The sequence below is a fragment of the Contarinia nasturtii genome, unplaced genomic scaffold (genome assembly GCF_009176525.2).
Source record: "Contarinia nasturtii isolate CC-2019 unplaced genomic scaffold, AAFC_CNas_1.1 Cnas_scaffold_695, whole genome shotgun sequence".
NCBI classification, from domain to species: Eukaryota; Metazoa; Arthropoda; class Insecta; order Diptera; family Cecidomyiidae; genus Contarinia; species Contarinia nasturtii.
Window position 1 is genome coordinate 5035082 of NW_022198046.1, and position 22555 is coordinate 5057636.

Sequence of the window (22555 nt, forward strand, 5' to 3'; positions counted from 1 at the left end):
TTCTGTATTTTGCATTTTATAATGTTTTGATTGATATATAATTGCATCGTAGACGAAACATAAAAATTTCATAAAACAGGTGCTCGATTTCATTCCCGTCATTCATCAGTTCGAAGGATAAGTACATTATTTTTTTTTTCTTCCTCTTAGCTATAAATTTTCGAATAAAATAATTCTAATGGTTATTGTCTCCATAAAGGGGCCATTAAGTTTGAAATGATGGATGTCTGGTCAAAAAAAAAATTGCTTTTTTCATTCTTACCATTGGGAAGTGTGTCTATTTTGGCAATTATAAATATGCGTTTGATTTTCTTTTTGATTATGTGTTTGGAAAACATTTTCTCGTATACACTTATAACAAATTCGAATTTAATCGAAATCATTCGTGTATTTTCATTTTTAAATCTTTGTTTGAAATATTAAATAATTTCTTGTAATTAAGTGTGTAATTAAATATAATGATTAAGTACGTTTTTGTGCATCTATGACGAATATACTCGACTTGTGCTGTATATAATCAGATTTGGAAGTGAAGGGAAGAGATGACATTAATTTCTTATTTTTTGTTTTGATTTCACATTCAACTGATATTTTCTCATCCAAACCACCAACATGGTACAGACCGTTCAACAAAGTTGGTGCATTTCAATGCATTACATCAATAATAATGATCGTTTTAATGAACATACATTTTATGGAATCTATGCAAACAATGTAAAGTTATTTGAATAAATATGGTCCGTGTTTTGTGTGACGATTGTGAACATAAAATGCCAATTATTCCTGTTGTTAATTGGTTGTGTGTGTGTGTGTTCAAAGTGTTTGGTGTTGATATACTGTTTGCGGTAGATGGATGGAATGGCCCGCAAGCAATGGCAATTACAATTAATTAGTTGAATAAATGAATAACAACTACCATGTGATAAATTGAATTGGTGATATTGCAAAAGTGCTGTGAGGGATTTCAGTTGCACACACAAACATTTGGGTAGTCAAATCAGTTGTCATTAGCTCCATCAAATCGAGAAATTGTGTGTGTGTAAGAGAGAGATTTTTTTAGCACATATTTTTCATAAACAGTAATTTTATTTGAAATTATATAAAAATTAAATCAGTCTGCCTTAGGGGGTGCTCTCAATGATGCATAAAATAATTTTAATTTAGCTTCTATTTTTCATTGCTTAACATAAAACTATCTAAATATATTTGATTTATCTAAATATTGTTTATATTGTCTTTTGCACCTAAATCATTTACGTTTTTAAAAACGGGATGTATCTAAAAGCGATTGTCATTCGAAAACACTTTTATAATGTCTATTAATCTAGCTGATTGCTATTGTTAAATTAAATAAATTCACAAATTCATTTATAAATATTGCAGATGAAATCTATATACTTTATATATATGTGTGTATCCTCTTAGGATTTGACTTTTCGATAAACTTACATCTATTTTCATATTCTCTCTCTGTTTTTATATATATTCTAAACTTGAATTAGAGTTTGATTCGAACTTTATTTTATCTAACGAAAACAATCTGTTGTTGTTTTATTTTATTCGTTGCTTTTAATATGTTTATTCGTATTCAATGATTTAAGTACCAGAACCGGTGCTTGACGGTCGTCGAACGCTAGTGAGCGGGCTCGGCGCTGAACTGGCACTCGCCATGGAATTGTTTTGTGGATTTGTTGGGCCATTGCAACATGAAACACATGGACATGGTCCGCCAAGCTTCTTCAATAGCATGGATCGTAGTTTCAATGCTGGTCCTAATTTCATATTCAATGAATGCATTAAATGGTCTTCAGTTAATAAAGGTAGCCCAGAACCGTCGATACATTGTTCGCGGAAATTCTGAAAGTAACAAAAAAGAGAAAAAGTTGTTAATTAAAATTGTTTTTGGTTGTGTTCATTTAAATTGCTCTTTCTACGTTCAAAATGTATATGTATTTTTTTTAATTAAACACGCTAATTGAATCAAATGAAACCAGACAAGTCAATTTTCCTGTAAAACAAAGTTACTTTGAACCTTTTTTTTAGTAAAAAAAAAATAATAATCTCGTTCAAAACGTTTTGAACTCGAAGTGATAAAATGTCTTATACGCTCTGTACACCATTAATCGTACGCATATGCAATACAATGAATGAAAAGGTTGCAGTTGATCTATGCAATCCATTGAGAAAAAAAAACGGCTCATAAAAACTTGAGCAAAAAAAAGAACATGCCTCACGTGGAATACTATAATAACGTCATGAAACAAAGAATAAGAATTTATAAAAACGAACGAACGAAAGAAAATTGCAAAATGTAATAAAGTAGGCAGGCATGAAAAAAAACATACAGTCAAAGTAAAAAAAAATGGACAAAATGTTTGAACTGCACCCAGTGATTATTATCAGAGGCATTATGTACAAATACCTGTGCCATGCGATATGTAGAACTGTTTTTCGCATGCGCATTTGCAATAAGAGAGCAAGGAAAAAAGCAGAAGAAGTGAATTGCTTGCGCGCACGGTGCATCTCTTGCTAGGCATTTGAGAATTTAATTTTTCCTATATATGCTGTTTTTATCTCGTTCGTTTTGTTACTTGTTGTTTTTGCTGTTGCGGATGAGGTTATAATAATAAAAACAGAAGAGGTAGATCGTGCCGGAGGCGCGTGCCATTTAATTCCCCTCTTTTTTTCGTATGTCTATATGCTTCTTCTGTTCGTCGAACAGTTTTTATCAATGCATTTTATTTCGGCAAGACGAACATTAAACTATGAATTATTGGAACTTGGATGCACTCATATTTTTCTAAATTTGTAGATTACACTGTTCCGTATAATTATTGAGTTAAATGTGAACGCACTACATTTAGCTTTGTTGTTTTTTCTTGCAAAATATAATGGATAAAAGATATGGCGTTTTTTTTTCGTCAGCGTAATGCTGGTGCATGTCTGATTAGGACTGATATCGATGGCTTTGCACTTATTTGAAAATAATGCAATTTATTTCCAATAAATTGCATCGACAAATTATTGACAAGATTTTAAGCACATTTTATGTATGTTGTCTTCGCCATCGATCTATTTGGTAAATACACGAGAATGAGCTGAAAGTATGTGCGAATGCAATCATAACATAAGTAATTTGCATGACAAAATAAATGTTTTTTTTATCGTCGAACTGAGCTCAAGAATAAATGGCAATTATTACAAAGATGCAGGATCTTATTCAGAGAAAATTGACTTCCTTGCGGCTATTTTGCAAATTCTTCAGGTGGTTTTTTTTCTTCTTCTTCTTCTTCTTCTGCTGCTTATTCTTCGTTTTGAGTTCATCGTGGAGCATACATGTTGAGTGTGTGTGCAACAAAATGAGTCGCGCAGTCATTTGAAAAACAGGCGACAAGGATCGCAACTTGACTTAAACCAAGGCAATATTTGAAACATGAACACTGCTGTTTTAGTTCGATGCTTGCTATATATTGGTTCATTGGTGTGTTTTGTTTCTCTCTCTCTCTCTCTCCCTCCCCTTCTCTCTCATAAGTGTGTTTGACCACACGAAGGCAAAAAGGCTTTCACGTGTCTGCCTGTGTATCTGTTCATAATGGATATGTTTTCTTTCGGCTGACCTTTTGCAAATGCCTATCTCAAGTCACTGCATATACAAAAAAAACTGACTTTTTTTTACTTTGCATCAACTTTAAACAAAGTGAACTTTTTTTTCTTTGGCCCCAAGACAAATGCAATTAGCTAAATTATTAGTATGGCAACAGTTGAGTCCTCTTTTCAATGTGTGCTTCGTTGTGTGGCGATTTTTTTTATTGTTGTTATTCCTGTTTGCACATGCATGATTTAGATAGGCAAAATTGGGCCACCATACGCCTTTATATTGGTCTATCTGTTAATTGCTGGTGTACATTTTCCATTCGAAATGGACACGGGTAGAATGATCAAATGAAATGATCTTTGGCATTTCTGATGTCGGCAGCGTAATTTTTATGCACAGTGAATAACAGTGCGAGAGGATAAACAAAAGGTTTGCCGTACGAAATCAAATCGATTTATCGTTTGTAGACACACTGTTCTTTTTTTTACAAACAAAAATGTTCAAAAGTCAAAAGTTGTATATTATATTATGGTCAGGATAGCCAGCAGCCTTCAGATGTGTGTAGATTCGATGCCACTCGGGCTAACATACAATTTACTATAATTGCGTTGATTTTGTTCGCTTTTATTCAACTTTCTGTGTATGCTCTTTACAATTTGTCGAAACACGCAAAGTTAACAATGGAAAACTTGCTGGATTCTGAAAAATCAACCTTAATATGTATGATATTTGAACGAGAACAACATTTCAATTTTCGATTTAACCAAATCGTGTGCCAGCTGCCGAGTACAATTTTTTTTTCTTTTTCGGTGAATGCGTGGACGTCAACAAGTGTGTACAGAACAAGTATTGAATTTTAACTATACCATTTTATTGGTGATGATATTGTTTCTCTAAAATAAACCGATTTGATTATAAATACAATAATCGCAAGCAGGAAATGATCACTAAAAATCGAATCAAACCAATGTGAAAATAATCATAAACTAAATAATGATTTGTTTATCTGTGCACATAGAAAACGCATTAAAATCGCTTCAATAAAATCAACATAAAATGATGGCTTTTATGAAATAGCTTGCAACTGCTAATTGAATGTTTCGGAGCTGGTTGGTGTGACTAATTTTTTGTTTGTTTGTTTGTTATCATGTGTATTTAAACTTTTTTTTTCGCCAATAAATTAACGTTATGCGCGCATAAGAAAGAGTAAAAATGTTTATGTCTCAATTTTATGGGATAAGATTTTGAGTGGGGAATAGTATGTGCTTTTTTTCTGTCTTGCTAAATATGCGTGTTTTGTGTGCAGCCCGAATAATGAGCAAAAATAAATTATTACTATTTTTAATCCAAACGATGCGACCAATGTAAAATCACTCAAGTGGCATTAAAAGTGTGAAAATGCGTATAAAAACTGTCTTTAATACTCATTTGCCATTTATTAAAATACGACGATCATTTTATTGCCAAAGATTACGGGGTATTGCAAACGATATAAAAATTGCACGAAAATGAAGAGAGAAAAAAAACGAAACACAGCAAATGAAAAACACTTACCTCTACGTATTCTGCGCAAATGTCAATGCTACCAACGAAATTGCACACTTGTTCAACGGTCCAGGAGTTGATCTCATCGGTTTGGGCATGACATCGACGTTGATTTTGTGCTGGCGATGCGTCTGCTGCGGTCGGATATTCACTGTTACTGCCACAACTTGTTCTTGGATGTTGAACTGTTGTTGGTGACGGTGATGCCGTCCTTCGATTTGGACTTTGTGATTCGATTTTTAAACGTTTTGCCACGATTGGCGTTGATGCACTCAAATCTAGGGGAGACAATGCTCTTGTTCGATTACTATTTGAAGTGGACGTCAACGTTTGACTGATCGATGGTGCCGACGATGATGATGACGGTGATGCTAAAAATGGTTGATTATTTAGCAGAGAGTTCGCCTTTTGCTGTAATGACAACAGCTGAAGTGTGTTTGGTATATTTGCCGGCAATGGAATACGATTTTGCGGAGATGTATTTGCATTTGATGGAGGTGATTGTTGTGAACGCAACGCATTTGTGTGAATCGGTGGTGTTTGCCGTTTGGTCAGTCGCTTTTGTGGTCCATTCAAAATATGATGCTTTATTTCACTATCTTTTGCCGCCTGCGCCTGGAAAATTGATACAATGGTTAGGATCTGTATATTTTCAATGGCGCAATTAGTTAATGCACTTACCAATGATAGCAGTAGTTGTGAACCCCGCATATCGATCAACGATGGAAATGCAGTTGGCGGAAATGTTGAAAATAATGTTGATATCAAATTGTTTGCGGTATTCGATATCTAAAATTTAAAATGAAATCAAAGCGGAAACATGTATATTATGTGAACCGTTAGTAAATCTTTTCATTAAATGTGTTGGTTGAAAGAGGTGTTCAATTGAACATGTCAAATGTGTTGAAAACTCACCGGTGACGGGACTGTTGTGGTTGTTCGTTTCATAGTCTCCGGTGATGTCATGTCTTTGGTTATTCCCGTTTTCATTGAGCTCATATTAAATCTGGAATCGAATAGTGAATTACGAACACTGTTTGATCTGAAATACGAAGAAATCCGTGATTAAAAATAAACCCAAGAACAAGCTATTCATGGTGAACATACTCATTTAATGCATTATATTTAGCTGCAAAGTTCCGTAGTTGATCTGAATAAGTTCGAGCGGTTGCGAATTCAGGTTTTATTTGACCAGATGTAAGACTATTTGCCAAACTGGTTGAAAAATTTGATCCCGACAATAAATCATTTGGCTGATGCTGTGGCGGTGTGCCGGGATGTGAAGACGGTGTTACACTTCTTGACCTTTAGAGATTACAATTTAATATAGATTCAGATTATTCGGGAAATTATTTGTGTGAATTCATTTTGGAGTTGTTGAATTGTACAAACTAAACAATATTATCACTAGTAGCAATTCGTTTGACATTTGAAATGTCATGTGAAAAAGTGGCTCCGTGTTCCACACGTGGAAAAATTCTTATCAACACGGTGTAAGAATGTGATAAATGCAATTAATTTCTCATTATTAATGGTTTTATATTATTATGAATAAAAAAGGCTGCATTTTTCTTTGTAGGAATTTCATTCCGTACAAAATGCCATCAACATTATTTATGATGTATGAATAATAATTGCTTTCTCTTCATTGATGGAACGTCATGCATTATATTCTGCTATTTGCCAGATTTTCGATCAAAAGAGCCCCGAGAGACGTGAATAATCAAACAAATTGCCTATTTCCACATCAAAGTTACACGATATTTGTCTTTTTTTTTTTGTTAAATATGAAACGTGTCCGAAATCAGTGTACATTTTTATCATGTACAACAATACCTCGACCGTAAAAAAAATGTGAACGATAGTTGATAACGATACGAAAAACAAAGACAACTTTTACTTACCGTGAATTTGATGAGTGTGCATCGGTGTTGGCTCCGTTTGATTGTGCTGTATTTTGTGATTGCATTTGTTGTGGTGGGCTGAATCGTTCGTTTTTAATGTTTGCGTTATTGTTGGTTATCAACTTATTGTTATTGATTGTTGTACTGAATGTGTCACCGTTGTTCGGTGTTGCTTTGAAATAGTCCATTGCACTTACTGATATCGCTTTTGTGTCAGACAAATCTGTTGCTTCCTCGCTATTACCTGTCGACGTCATGCGCATTTATTTATTATTATTAACGGAATTCACATAATGTAAAAAATTGTTTTAAAGTCAACGATGTGAAAATAATTAATGTGGACAATAAAATTGAATGGTGAGTGAGAGAAAAAAAAAAGATAAAAGAAAGAGAATGAATTACCGTTGCTATTTTCAGTCAAATTAGGAATAGGACTCGTACGATTGCTCATATCACAAAATTTTTTACTATCGGCTAAATTTAAACGATCACTTAACATTTTATCCACTGCATTTGAAATACTGCTGCTATTGTTGCCAATGATTGATTTTCGTTTGCCCTTGAACTTTTGTGCTTGCTGTGAATTTGTTGCTGATGCGGCAGCAATAGCATTTAATGAGGCGGCCAACGATGCCGATTTCAATTGCTTTGATAGACTGGACGAATGGTGGTGTAACGAAGTCGATGATGTTAAATTCCTTACAAATGTGGATGCGTCATCATTGGACGGAGTATCACCTGTTTATGAAAAAAAAGAAGGAAAAAAGTTAACAACATTGTATTATCAAAGACCAAGAATCCAAAGACCATTGAGAAAATTAGCATGCTAAATTGTTGCAACAATTTATTTTGAAGGAAGAAAAAAGAGTATCGATTGAATTGGACGTGTGTGAGACACTCTCTCTTCAACAGCATCATATCAAACTTCATCAAATGTCATTTGTATGCAGTGTGACAGTCATTATCCATGCCCACTTTTTTCTTCATTCATTCACTCATTCAGATGGCGTTATTTTGAAGTGAAAAATAATTGTAGTTAATTTACATGCATTTAATGACACACACAGTGTCATTGCCTCATTAAATATTTTGTTACAAGAGTGAGAGAGTGAATGATAAAAACATAGAAAATGAATGGAAAATGGTTTTGTCCGCAGTCAATCGATGGTTTTGAATTCTGGGCGATTTGTGACGTGAAGCAATGAAAACGAACAACTCACAAAGAGCTAAAAGAGTCTCTTCCATGCCATGTAACCGGTAGATATTGCTACTTGTCATTTATTTCAAAGTCAACTTTTATTGATCAACTGAATGTGCGTGGGAAAACCTCATATTCTAGCTACAAAGCAGAATGTAACCCGTACGACTTGTAGAGCAAATATATATCGAAGAATGGAAAAAAATAAAAGAAGTAAAGAAGTGTAAAAATGAAGAGAACACGAAAGAGAGAAAGAGCAAGAAAAAGAAAACAACGACAACAACTCAGTGCCTGATGAACTCTTCCGTTGTGTGTTCGAGCACACACATTGAACGCATTGACAATCGAACCATCAACATTCTAGCCATAAATATTGTCGCCATTAAATGCCACAATATTTTATACGCCTTTGAATTTTGTACACACATGTATCTTTTCACTTCGTTTCCCTGCATAATATATCAGTATGGTTATACGTTTGGGGCCGTTTCAATGTCTTGCTGTGCAAAATTATCAAATATACTATACAAAAACCAGCATACACACAACACGACGCTTCTACTCGGTACCATCAACGTCGAACTCACCGCAAAGATTCATCAATCTCATTCTCTCAATCCATCGGTTGCTTGTTCTTGATATCAGCACAAGGCGAAAAAAAATGACACACGCAACACACTTTGACTTAATGTACAATTCTTGCAAACAATGTAGTGTATGCAGAAAAACAACTGTACGCTTAAGTGAATATAACCGGTGTCAATTTGGTTTTTTCTCTTTAATTTGATCCTTTCTTAATTTATATTATTTATTTTTTTCTTCCGTTGCCAATTAAATATTCTCTGTGTGTGGATCCATTAAAATATTCCATATTCGGTTGGGATGTTAGCAAACGAATGATTCAGGTCTTTTTGTTAGCGCATAATTGATTTCTTTTTTTGAAGATGAGATGACGAAACAATATTAAAATTTACTGATCAAAGGTTAAACATTTACTCAGAAATTCATTCAGTTCCCAATGAACTTCCATTTAAATGATCACATCATTCAACAACTGCGAGGTGCATGTATTATTGAACTAAACTTGTTTCATTATTAGTTTTATTTTATATCCAAATTCTGTGTATTCAATAAAACCGGTTAAAGAATTGCTCAATTGTATTAAAGGAGCATTGTGGATGAAATTGCTCAAAACAGACATATCTGGTACATAAAATGTATATCTATCTCTATTTTTTTTTGTTTCAATTGCATTTGCATGGGACAAACGCAGCGGCTTTCCAAACCCGAAAAGATTAGTGGTCGCAAAATTAGTATTCCTTTCGTAAAATGTGAGTGCAGAGTGTATCTTTCATTCAGCAGTGCACACAGCTGTCATACGACTCTTTGGAATGCAGCCATCAACATTATAGAAAAAAAATACACCGTTGGGAGACACAAAGAATTGTAATAAAAAAAACACTTGTTCATCGAGGCGACTGTGTATTTTAATGTGCCTGCGCAAGCGCGCTCTCTCTCTCCCAACTCATTACTTGCTAAATAGTTGCTTTGATTTACTTGTTCTATTTTTGCATGGTTGTTGGTTTTTTATCTGTTCTCTTGTGCATGTATTTGTATAGCAAATGCCATTGCACATTAGCGTGGACTTGAGTAGTCAGATGAAATCGATTTTCTTTTCTTCGTGTGCTGCGAGGTGCATAAATGCTTTGTGCTACCAATGAATTGCGATGCGATGTCTTATACGAATGAAACAATAATACAAATCCAAATAAAGAAGAAGAAAAACCGCGCGCATATCAGTTAAGTGAAACAGTTATGATTCGATCGCATAAATACACCTTTCAGTCCGTGATATATTTCAAGTAGTCATTACAGTCTCTCTCTCTCTCTCTCTCTCTCTCTCTCTCTCTCTCTTGATTATTTCTTTTTCTGGTCTGGAATTAGAGGTGTACGCTTGTGTGATTCGTTCGGAGGACAATTTATTATTATTGACGCAAGAATCGAAATCCCGTTTTATGTATTCATTTGCCGACAGCAAGTAGTAAAATCCATTTGTGCAAAAACGTTACACACTACTTTATGTCAAACAAAATTCAAAAATATATTCATTTTATAATCGCTTTAAAGCTGATTCTTTATGATTTAATTTCAAACCCATCACATTCTGAATTGGGTAGTGTCGAATTTCAATTTTTATTGAAAGGCACACACAAAATGAACTCTACAGTTATCTTTAAATAGTTTTATTTGGATTGGAATTCACGCGGATAGTTGTTATTATAGAAAAGTCGTGGAATTGATAAGAACGTGAAAAAAATGTTTTTGTTCATTTGTTTTGTTTCAGATTTCAAACACAAAACAGCTACCTGAATGATTCAATTTTTTATATAACTTAACAGAATTCAAAACACACATTTAGTTCAAACATCTATTCAACACTGGACATGGAAATAATTTTTCATTTAGCCCACAGAAAGAATGTTTATCTCTATTCTTTCTCTATCTTTCAATGATGACTACTATTTTTTTTTTTTCATCGGCATCATTTATACTCCCTTTTGATTGAACCACGCTTTATAAACTTATTCGCTTTTTCTACACTAGATCGGTTACAATAATGTGTAGCATTTAAAATGAGTTCATCGACTCAGGTCGAAAAAAAAAAATATAATTCAAATCGATGAATTAGAGAGAGAGAGTGAGAGAGAGAGAACATTTTTTGGTAAAACTCCATTGTGACGGTATGTCATGGCTTTATATATTGAATAATAAAATCTTGAAAACGTATTCTCGATCTGTTTATTTTGAATTTCCGTTTGTTTGCACTCAACATTGCGCTCAAAACGCCTAAGTTAAATATATTGTCATTGAGGTCAACGATTGGTTTCACATTTGTCGTTACGGAATAAACGTGAGCAATTTTTCTGTCTTTTTTCTTCTTCTTCTTCTTCTTCTTCTCTTTTAAGTTTTGATTATGTGAGCAGAATATCATGGAAATGATCAATATTATTTCTTTTGGGCGACAACAATCGATATTGTGTTATTCGTTTCAACGTGAAAACTGAATCATAAAAACAATTAATATTTCTGTTTTTGTTTGGTGTATGCGATAATATGGGGCAAATTCGAATCCATGAAACGATTGGACATGAAATCTTTATTTTCAATGGTTTCATTTCGAAGAAATAAAATTGCTATAAATATATCGATCGAGTTTTTCATGTCTTTATAGATTGATAAACTTTTAAACGACATTTGTGTGGGGAGTTGGGGACACACATTGTACTCAACCTTTTGAATTGTGTTTACTGAGAAATGCATGTGCATGTTTGTTTCAATTAATTGATGGTGCTCGTTTTTCTCATTTTATCACCTGCAAGAAATGTAAACCATATGCATTTTGCTCTTTATGCCTGCACATTTTCAAAGCTGTTTTCATCCGCATTTTATTTTATGACGTGAGGTGACTGAAAACAAATCACCTACATAATCAAAGCCATTGTGTTGTTCGCCTTTTTTCGAATCAAGTCACACTTTGTCACATGTAGAATGTGTCATAAAAATTATACAAATCGCGCGACTGGATACAAGTTTTGCTCCATCTTTTGAGTGAGAAGCGCAAACGATCGCGAGTGCACACACACACACACATGTGCCAGGTGAAACAGTTGAAAATTGAACATATCTGCACGTAAATCAGTCACAGAACGACCACACCCGTCCGTGTGCACAATGAACAATTTATATGACACATTCCGATGTCAAATCCAACTTAATATAAGTCGTACATAAAACAAAGACAGTATAGACAATACATTTGATTGTCATAGTGGAGGGACTAATACCATAATATAAAATACATGCATATACATTTATATATTCAATCTAAGTGCGATTAAAGTGAATTGCGAGCTGAACAAATGGTCAAAAGAAGGTCGACTTTGTTTTATGAGCAAAGCGCACAGTGCGAACGCCGCCTTCTAGGTGATTACCCTTTTCAATTTAAATAAGCCGAAACACAATACTCTTATATTCATGCTTTCATTTTGCTTACGTTCAATGTGAATTTTGTGAAAAACAAGTGCGCCGCATGAATTTTGAATTAATTTCCTATGATGATTTCGTGATTAATTGTTTTGACCCCAGAGCGAAATTAATTCGATCATTCGGTAGATTAATTTTTAAAATGTATGCAAATCTACAGTATAAGTGTCGTTTTTAGATAAAAGATTAAACAAAATAGATGAATTGCCATGATATTCTATTTGGAGTGTATCCAACAAATTAGACATCGATAGATGGAGAAAAAAAGATATAAATTAAACGATTATAACAAGATAACGAAAAAAAAAAACTCGTTTGTTGGTAGAAACGATTGAATTCCATTTGAATTGATTTGATATCAAGGATTCACCGATTTATCTATACCAATCTATGTCTGTCATTTGATGATATTTTGCAATATTGTGATCATGATTCTTTGTCCCATTCAAAATTTAAGCATGGTGGTTTTCAACGAAAAAATGACATTTTTTGAGCCAGTTGGTAAATTGAATCGTTTTTTTTTTTTTGTAATTTTAAAACATTTACACAGTCAGGGACACTTTTTGTCGTTTTTCGTCTCAGTTTTTGTTCGCATTTTTTTCTGAATACCGTAATTATAAACGAATGCAATTCGCATTATTGATACGCATGCAGTTACAATGTTAGCTACTTGCTTAAAAAACATTCAATAACAAATAAGTAAAGTGAACATGGCAGAACAATTTGTGTTGCTAATTTCACATGATTTTCTCGGGTGCTGTGCATCGCAACAAAATCATGACGAAGACATATGAAGGTGGGAATGTACGAATCAGAATGAGAAAAAAAAGCGTACACACAAAAAAGCCCCGGCTTACTTCGTGATGATAATCACTCATCTTCGTTAAATACGTTATAATATGTGAGGAAGATTTGGTGTTCAACCGCGAGACATAAGCCAATGTGTATGTAGTATATTCTCGTGCGAAAATTAATTGCACATTTGTGTTTAGCCGTACATAAATTGCAATGGATTAGTTCCATTTATCAATAGGCCGTGGATTGTTGCGTGGTTATGTTTTGTGCCACATGCCAATATGAAAAAAAAAAGAAACCAAACTCTTCTTCACGCTTCTCAAATAACTTGCTGTGTATATTTTGAAACCGCAGACACAAACTTTCGGAAATAAAAAGAAAAACGTGCACACACACACACATTTTTTTTGGACACATCTCGAGTTTCAATTCACATGTACAATGTTTATTCACAATTTCATCGATGTGATGTTCAACGAAATATGTAACAGGTTTATGCATAAAATAGATGCGATTTGGGACTGATTATCTATGATTGCAAATCACGCAATTATGGAAATGTCTTCACCTAATATTAATTTTCAAGACCCTGCCTTTTTTTCTTGTTGTACGCTTACAACGCACGCGCACACTTCATATAGAATGTGATCAATAAGCGAATCGCATGCGAAGCCACAAACGCAAATTCAATTTAATGCTCAAGATCAAAAATAGCACTAATGTTCAGTGCAAAAAAATAAATGACCGCAATAATATAACTCATTCAATACAGAATATGTCTCTGTCTCAATCTTCCTTCTCATTTGGTCGGCACGGATACGGACGCAAAAAGGTAAATTGGAATGAAGTCGTGCACGCAAAGCCTTCATGGAATTGAATGTTGTTGGTTTTGTGTACACTGTATGTACACACTGTTGTGCTGACAAAAGGGTTTGTCTGTGGCAAAATGATCGGTTGGTGTACTTTAAGTGGAATTTTATTCATTAAAAAGCATGCATCAAATTAACTAAAGAATTTTTGTTTGTTTATGATGTAAGGATGCGACCGATCTCAATATAGGAGTCGGTGTTGATGTGGAAATCCATTTTGTGTACGCGGTATATGATCAACTGCCACTAAGAATATTGAAAGTCATTCAAGTTAAACTGTATTCGGATCCCGTGCATCCAAATGACCATTTAATAATCCTGCAGTAGGTAGGAAGCAAATAGATTTTGAATAACAACGTCACAGAAGAAAATGTGAACATCAACTCTATTATGACAAAATTTATTAGACCGTCTAATTCATTTCACAAAGAAACAATAACAACCAAAACTCATTTATAATAATGACTCGCTTTATGCATTCGTGCTACAAAATTTGTTCACGAAACATTTGAAAATTGAAATATTGAATGGAAATTATGAAAAGAATGCTTGATTCTTGTTTTAACATGATGAATGCAAACCAAATCTATTCAAAATGTGAAGAAAAGCATAAAATAAAAATTATGACTTTTCTTTCTACATACACGTCGCTCGGTGATGAGGCGGCTCAAAAATGCAAAATAAACAGATGATGATGGAAAGTTTGCAGATATGAAAAGCAGTTGTTTGGTTTTAGGCGTGCAACAAAGTGAAAAATGCTGATTGCTTGTGGGATTCCATCGGTTATTTTAAGCCATTGGCAAATGGACGAACGTGACATGGCGCGTGTGGATTCGTTCATCTCGTTTGAAACAATTTTATGATTTCTCGATTTGATTCTTGTTCTTCAACGAATCGATTACTAGCCCAACCGATATGACTGTGATTACTTTAACGTACGCGAGAATCGTTACCATTCGACAGAACATTAAACATACTTATACATCCATCGCTTGAAGAGATTTTGACAAATTATTATCAAACCATCGTCATTTTTCAAACAAATAACCATTTGCAACTTTGTACTAATACAAATAACGTGTCGAATATATTGATTTTGCGCATTTTCCAAGATATTGAATACATCAGACTTTGTTCATATGACATCTTTGAGGCGCAGTTTGTTTTTTTTTTTTCTCTCTTGAGATTATGGATTTTTTTTTCATAGATGCCATGATTCAAGCCAAAGTTATATTGTATGTTTATTGTATATGATTTTGAATTAGTACAGTACAGTTTGATTTGTCGATTGAGTCACACACTTGCTCAATCTATAAATTATTTTATTATTCAAATGTATATTGTTTTGCATTCTTGAACTGTTGCATTTACTCCGCATTATTTCCTAAGTCTTATCTCTACCTACTTAGGGCAACATTGTTGTATTCAACAAAGATTAAGAAGGCCAAATTTTTTTTTGTTTTGATTTTATTTCTTTCATCTTCGAAATTCGTTATAGAAATTTCACGAAGAATTGACATATATTGCCACAAAAATTCAACTCGAATTATTTGAGGAAGAAATTTTAAAATAAAAAAAAGATCAATTTCAAGATGCATATAAATGAGGGCCGGAATGAGCGATCGACCGAATCTTTGAACTGCGCCATACCAATGTGACCTTTAAAAATTTTTGTGGCTTAATTAGAGGTTATAATGGCATTAACATCGAATTAACATTTAAACTCAGGTTGGCGAAGCATTTTCTTTAAAGTACTTCGTATGTTAGCTCTTTCTTTCTGTCTTTCATCAGACATAGTCGGCGCTGGTCTTTCATTTACGAAACAGAGAACAAGTCATCGGGGATAAGTATCAAGAATATATATATATTTATATATACATCAGGAAACGAATGTGCCATACGAACTAAAGCATTTTTGTCGATTGCTCTTTTGCTTTTGTCGTAATAAACATACGTATGCTTAACAAGAGGTTCACATAAAGGTATAATCTCATGTCAAATGCCTCTTTCTTCTTATTTTTTATTCTACCAAAATTAAAATGGAATAGATTTTTATTTCGTTTCTCAAAAGCAGATTCAAGGCAAAATCGAATCACATATAATTTGAATGAATAAAATTAAAAGAGAGCAAGAATGAGCAAAGCATATCAAACCAGTTTTCGATTTGAACTTCCATCTTCGACAAAATAATAAATGTGTGAAATATATTTATTCCTTTGCACCATGCTGTCGACCTGTGGTTTTTTTCTTATCCAACGTTGAACTATATATATATATAAAAGAGCACACATGAGCAGAAGAAAGAAAAAATCAGTTCGCGAAACGAAGAGATCGTGCGAAGTAACTTTGCCTTCACAAAAACTTCGTATGCAGCGGTATATATGCCCAAAATTGACCATAGTAAGTATTAGGCTGTCCTTTTCTACTGAATGTCGTTTATTCAACGATTCTTTTTTTCGCACGCCAAATATACATCGGTCGTATTTTTTGGCATATTTTTTTAACGTGCTCTCTTTCTATCTCATTTGTAACTTTTACTTTGATAATCTCTTGAAAAACATGTGACATTTAGACGGTGTACACAAACTGCCAACCAGAATGAAATGCGAACGAAATAAACTTAAAATTAATGAATTGAAAATCTCAACCGAAGGAGCTAATGTGTTGTTTTCGCTTCGCATAAAAATAGCCATAAAATTAAAAGCGATTTTTATTTTTATGACCATTTATTTGTGTTCTCGAAGACATTTTCGAAAATTCGATCAGAATGAATAAAACAAAAAAAAAAATGTCAACCATATCGATGTATTTTCCATAACTATAGCCGAAGAATGGCATTTGTAAAACCTAATGTGGTACTTTACATTTTGTCAACATTATTATTGAAATTGTGTGCAACATATAGACGATGTGCGTACACCGAGAGCCGATTAATTTGTTTCTTCTTCTTATTTACTTGTTTTGATTGTCGCTTTCTACTTTGACTGCGCGCTGTGCCATACAATCGGCTACGAAACAAAGCAAACACCATATTTAATCAGAATGATGTTAATTAGAGCGCATTCACAATATCGTTAAATAATTTCTCTTCAAAATGTTGTAGCTAAAATCGCGTGAGTTACAATGATGATCTCTTCTGGCTGACTGCTAATTGCCCACCATATTCTCTTCGAGAAAAAAAAATGATAAAATAAACGGTACACAATTAAAATAGAATTGAAAATACACTCGTACAGCATTTACATTATCTAATTTATTGATTGACGCAATCGACTCTGGCAAAAAAAAAAATCATGCGGTGGAAATTTCTTTTTTGGATTAAATTTTTATAATCAATACATGCCACATGTACGCATACAAAAGAAAACTCTTTTCCGCGTTCGTTTAATAATCGATGAGATCTTAATTTGAATAAAATATTCAGGTACAGTAGTTTTCTGTTGACTAAGTGACAAATGTAGCACAATGCGGATAATAATTGGTGAGTCTCTATTAGCAATTTGTTGTCCCTCAAATTAATTGTTGAGGTCGTGCATTTGAAAATGGAAGCTGTTAAGTTCATGTTTCTCTGTGTTTGCGCGCATTGCGCACACGTAGTTAATGACGATTAACGGGTTGTGTTGTTAGCCAATTCACACCATTTTCAGCGTGTTCTTTCTCTCTCTTTCTTTCTCTTTCTGCCAACTATCTGCGTAATGAGATGTGCATTAATATAGATTTCAACAAGCGTTTTCAAGAGAATTTTACGTCTATTGCCGTAGCCGTGGGGTACCTTTTTTTTACTTTTTATCATTTATGTACGCTCGCCGTCATTTCTACGCATTCAAGATAGGGAATTATGTGTTTGCACATAAATTTGAACATTTGTGATGACGAAGCCATTTTTCACTTATCACTTCAAAGTATTACAGCCATCAACAATACCTCGTCATCGATAAGACATTTTGGTGGTTTTATTTTACAGAGATAACGGCAATAAAACGCTCAGGAAAAACAGACTTTCTTTTGATAATTACACACAAAAAAAATGAAGCATATGCTACTACCATTCGATGTCATGTTTTTTCAGATCAATTCGAATTCTTGAGTTGATCAATTGGCGCAATTAATAACGCATCAATTTTGTAAAAGTGCAGTATGTCGGAAATGTGTAACTCGGTTTGTTATTCGTTTAATGAGTTAAAATGTAAGTATACGCGCAGGTATGAGCAGATAACATAAATAGATCTTGCGTGTTGTATTCGATCATGTAAATGAATTTTAAGTAGTACATTTTTACGATAAGCCGTTGTTCCATTGAATATATATACATAAGCTGGCTGAAATATTTGACCAATTTAGCATTTTTCAGAATTGAGTGAGACAATTTAGCGCAGAGCGTGAAACACACAGAGTTTTATGTGTGATGTTGTAAGTGGTAAACCACAAAATTTTACATCAAAAAAAAAATCGAAGAGATCGCGGTTTGTGTATTAGCATTAGAGTTGGACTGTGCGATGTTGTACCTATTTTGTATTCAATTTATAAGCATTAGTATGGAAGAGTTGTCAGGTGAAATTTGCATATTTGCACTCGACGCTATTCAAATAACAATAGCACAGAAATTAAATAGATACACGTACGGAACTTGAGCAACATAAATGTGTGTATATGCCGAGCACGAGCGCACTTGCGAGCACACAAACATTTTCAATATATATATCGAAGAAAGCCAGCACTTATGGCAAACGGTTTATATTGATGTATTGAGGTGGGCACGAAATGTGAGCTGCGCGCGCGCCTTCGCTCAACCAAACAGTTTGGCTGTACACAAAAATTCCTTTAGTGAATTGTGTTCAACTTAAATCAATATTCCAATAATAAACAACAATAGTTATGTGCCTCACCTCAATATAGATATGTAGTATATATATATATTTTTTTTCTTTTTCTTCGTGTGTTTCCTTTTCATAGACATAGGCGTATCTCTAGTATTCAAAACGTATGTGTATAGTGATCGTTTCGTTCCTCGGTGTTTGATACGGCTTATACATTCGTATTTGTTTTTATCACTGAACAACCAAAAACAAAACACTTACCGTGTCGATCTTTGTGCATTGAAAGGCGACACGGGTATCAAACACCAGCCCAGAATGATAATATTTCGCTTTTATTATTTATTCTATGAACCGTAAAAAGGCTATACAATATGACGTAAATTGCGCTTTCTTTTGTTTAGAAAAGTTGTTTTGCCCATGCGCGGATGCGCGTGCGCCCAATGTGTCTCGGTCGATTCGCAAATCGATCGGTTCGCCGGAGTTTCATTACCTCCGGCCCCAAAACGTTTTTTTTTTTATATCGTTGTTCTTTTTTTTCGTTTCTCTTCTTTTCAATTTTAAATGGAAAACAAGTATGTGCAGTGAATTACTAGTTGTGATCAATGATCGTCATTAGCACCGCACGCGAACAATTGATTTTTCTAGATGTTCGATTGCATTTCGAATGCGATAAATGCATGTGTTGCTGTGTATATTACCTCCCTCCTTCCGATATTGTATCAACAGGAGTTTAGAGACAGACCAACACACATAGACACACGCAGTTTGGTGCGCTCACAATTTATTATTATGCAAAGCAAAACGTTCGATTCTCAATGTGATATTTGAAATTGTTTGTTTTATGCATGCCAAACACATCTCAGATGGAGGAAGAGATCGATAGCGAGGGAGGGAGGTAAAGAGAGAGAAAAAGAGAAGGAAAAAGTGCGCTATTTCATCGTTCATACTATGATGTGTGATTTTCCACTGAGACTAACCGCATCGAATAGCGTGCATGGCATGCAAAGCACTCTTTTTCCATGCGCATGTATAGTTCAAAAGTGTGATGGTCTTTTGGTGTATATACACTATGTACTCAAATGTGTGAACCATTTAGTCATTTTTTACGTGTTGCCAGTTTGGTTGTCGCATTATTGATATGCATTTCACGGCTGCGTGCTTGACTTTAAATAGATAAAAAATCTAATTTAAAGCCAAAGTTTCAATGGATTTTATTGTCTCCCATTTTAAGAATCCATTTGCTTCGAACGTTTTTGTCAAACTCTTTATCATTGAATTCAATAACGGCAATCGCATTTAAGTTCTCACCATACAAGACAATCAATTTGTCACCAATTCTTGTGAACAGCGAAAAAATCGCAAACACACACACATAAAATTGATTTACACATAAATTCAAGCAGATAATAAGTCAAAAATCATGTCGAAAAAATGAGCGGAAAATACAAAGGTGATTTTGCTGCAAACGAAAAGAAATCACCGCAGCAAGTAGTAATAAATTGGACATGTAAAGAATCATGTAAATCAAAATGTAAGCAGCGAGAAGTGAGTGCAAGTTGCATAAGAGATCTGTAGATCCATGAATGAGATATGAATCGGAACATGTGTTCCTTGCACATGAGAGTGAGATAGAGAGAGGTAGAGAGAAGAGAAAAAAAACCAACGAGAAATATCTATTGAATTATTATATTTGCATTTAAAGTGGTTTTAAGATAAGAAATGTACGGCTTGTGCCTATGTTCTATCAACCAACCACAGCAACCGGTCATCCATGCCATTTGTGTTTATGCGATCGTGAAATCTCCAAACAATCCAAATACCGAGCGAAATCTACCTGTGCACACACACATACATATGGAATGTATAGCATTTGCACTACACGATGGAATTGAACCATTTCACGATGATGCCATGCAAAACATTTCGATCAACGGCCGCGCTGAATAATGTGCGCGAGCTACTAACATATTACTTCGTTAATTGCATAGATATCTGTTGTTGTTGTTGTTGATTTTGTTTATGGCGCGCGCACTACACTGTGAACATTAGTGAACTCTTCTCTCTCCGCGCGTCTCCATGCTTGCTGGATCGGTACATATTGTTGTTGTTGTTGTTTTTGTATTTATTTGTTTCGTTGCCATATTATAATTGTGCACATGTTCACTATGTGAACATTATTTGGTGCGGCTCATTCAAGCCGTTGCATAAAGATTGACGATTAAAATAGGTACTATGTTTAAGCAGCACTTTTTCCGTTATCAGTTTGCATGCTAATAAATTTTGCTCCCGATGTGCTTGCTAAATAATCCATTGCACACACAAACACCGAAATAAAAGAAAATCATTCACTGTACCGCAGTGTGTTCTTGTTGACTTCATAGCTCATATCGTTCCACGATTTAATTTGACCACATTTAGAACCGAGTCTCATGTGATTCTCCTCTTTTCTCTGTGTGCGCTTTGCAATAACATGTGACTCAAATTGAAACCTGTGTATTTTCAATTTTGTGTTCTTTACGAAGTTTTTCCATTTCGGCTTTTGATTTGGTTAGCGCTGCAAGCTGATTTTTTGTTGAAAGAAAATTATGTGTGCTTGCTACACATCCGATATAAATGTTTAACATGCATGACAGCGCTCGACAGCCAACAAAATGGAACATAAGACTTGTTAAATTTAATTAGCTCTGTATATATTAATTATGGATTCGTTGCGCATCAATATTTCAACTTATTTAGAAATTCAAGCAAATACGTTACGTTTCAAAAGTTGAATTTCGTTCATCACGAACCAATTGAAGGTAAATGCGTAATAAAAATACTCGATTTTTGTCTCATAGATTAGTGTGATTGAATAGATTTGGGAATTGATGTCACCCAAAAAAAACATAAACACAAAATCAACATTAAATGTTCGTCCAATAAGTACTAAAGTTGAAGTGCGGTACGAGTCGCGCACATGTAATGAATAAAAAGGCAAACAGATTCCGTTATCATGATATATTCACTTCATATGTTTGTGCAATAAAAATTCTTTTAGTTCCAAAGTGTTAAACTTTTTTTTTCCCTATCTTCGTCATTTTTGTTTGCGTGTCATCCTCCTCGACATTATCGTTGTCGATTGTAAGCGATTGAACCGTATTTTCTTCTTTACAAACATTCAATGACGACAACAACGAAAAAAGAAATATTAATTACAAAACAGAAATATAAAAAAAGACGTGAGAACATACGTATAAAACTTTTGAAAGAAAAAAATGTGGATATATGAGTTGTGTTTGATTTCGGCGTAAAACAAACACCTTGAAATGAAAGAAACTACACACATTTTTCCATACAAATATGGCATAAATGGAGAAATAAACGTTATAATTTTGTATATTTTATTTGCCATCCGACAAGAGCGAGAGATAGAGAGAGAGATAGAGAGAGAGAGAGTTTTATGTGCGTACAGTTATGTCTTAATTTGAAGAGAATCATATAAAAGAACGTTTGGTACTTTGCATCCACACGGACGATTCACATAAAATGAATGAAGGGAAATCCGGCAAAACCATCAAAAAAGATCAACGAACAAACTTTAAATCGATTATTATGAACGAATGCGATTTTTATCATTCAACCAAATCGAATAGAATGGAATCAAATAGAGTACATTGGCCATTTGAGAGATCGGGTAGAAACGGGCGAGCGCATGAATGCCGGTTTTAGGCATTTTTCTTCCATACAATAGCGCGTTCTCGATCCAGTTTTAATTCGTTGCTCTGATCGATTGAACACCATTTAAAATG

The 22555-nt window shown here is 34.1% G+C and overlaps 1 protein-coding gene across 2 annotated transcripts in view; it reads right to left on the reverse strand.

Moving 5' to 3' along the window:
- Nucleotides 1-137: 137 nt before the first annotated feature.
- Nucleotides 138-22555, reverse strand: part of LOC116340814 (myosin-G heavy chain) — a 34102-nt gene continuing 11684 nt past the window's right edge. For both annotated transcript variants that reach the window (XM_031767506.1, XM_031767507.1), the window contains exons 3-9: nucleotides 7447-7782; nucleotides 7045-7288; nucleotides 6248-6445; nucleotides 6056-6182; nucleotides 5822-5929; nucleotides 5150-5755; nucleotides 138-1857 (exon numbers count right to left, since the gene is read on the reverse strand). In XM_031767506.1, the coding sequence (XP_031623366.1) occupies nucleotides 1597-1857; nucleotides 5150-5755; nucleotides 5822-5929; nucleotides 6056-6182; nucleotides 6248-6445; nucleotides 7045-7288; nucleotides 7447-7782 (1880 nt within the window). In that variant the 3' untranslated portion in view covers nucleotides 138-1596. The remainder of the gene's footprint in view (nucleotides 1858-5149; nucleotides 5756-5821; nucleotides 5930-6055; nucleotides 6183-6247; nucleotides 6446-7044; nucleotides 7289-7446; nucleotides 7783-22555) is intronic.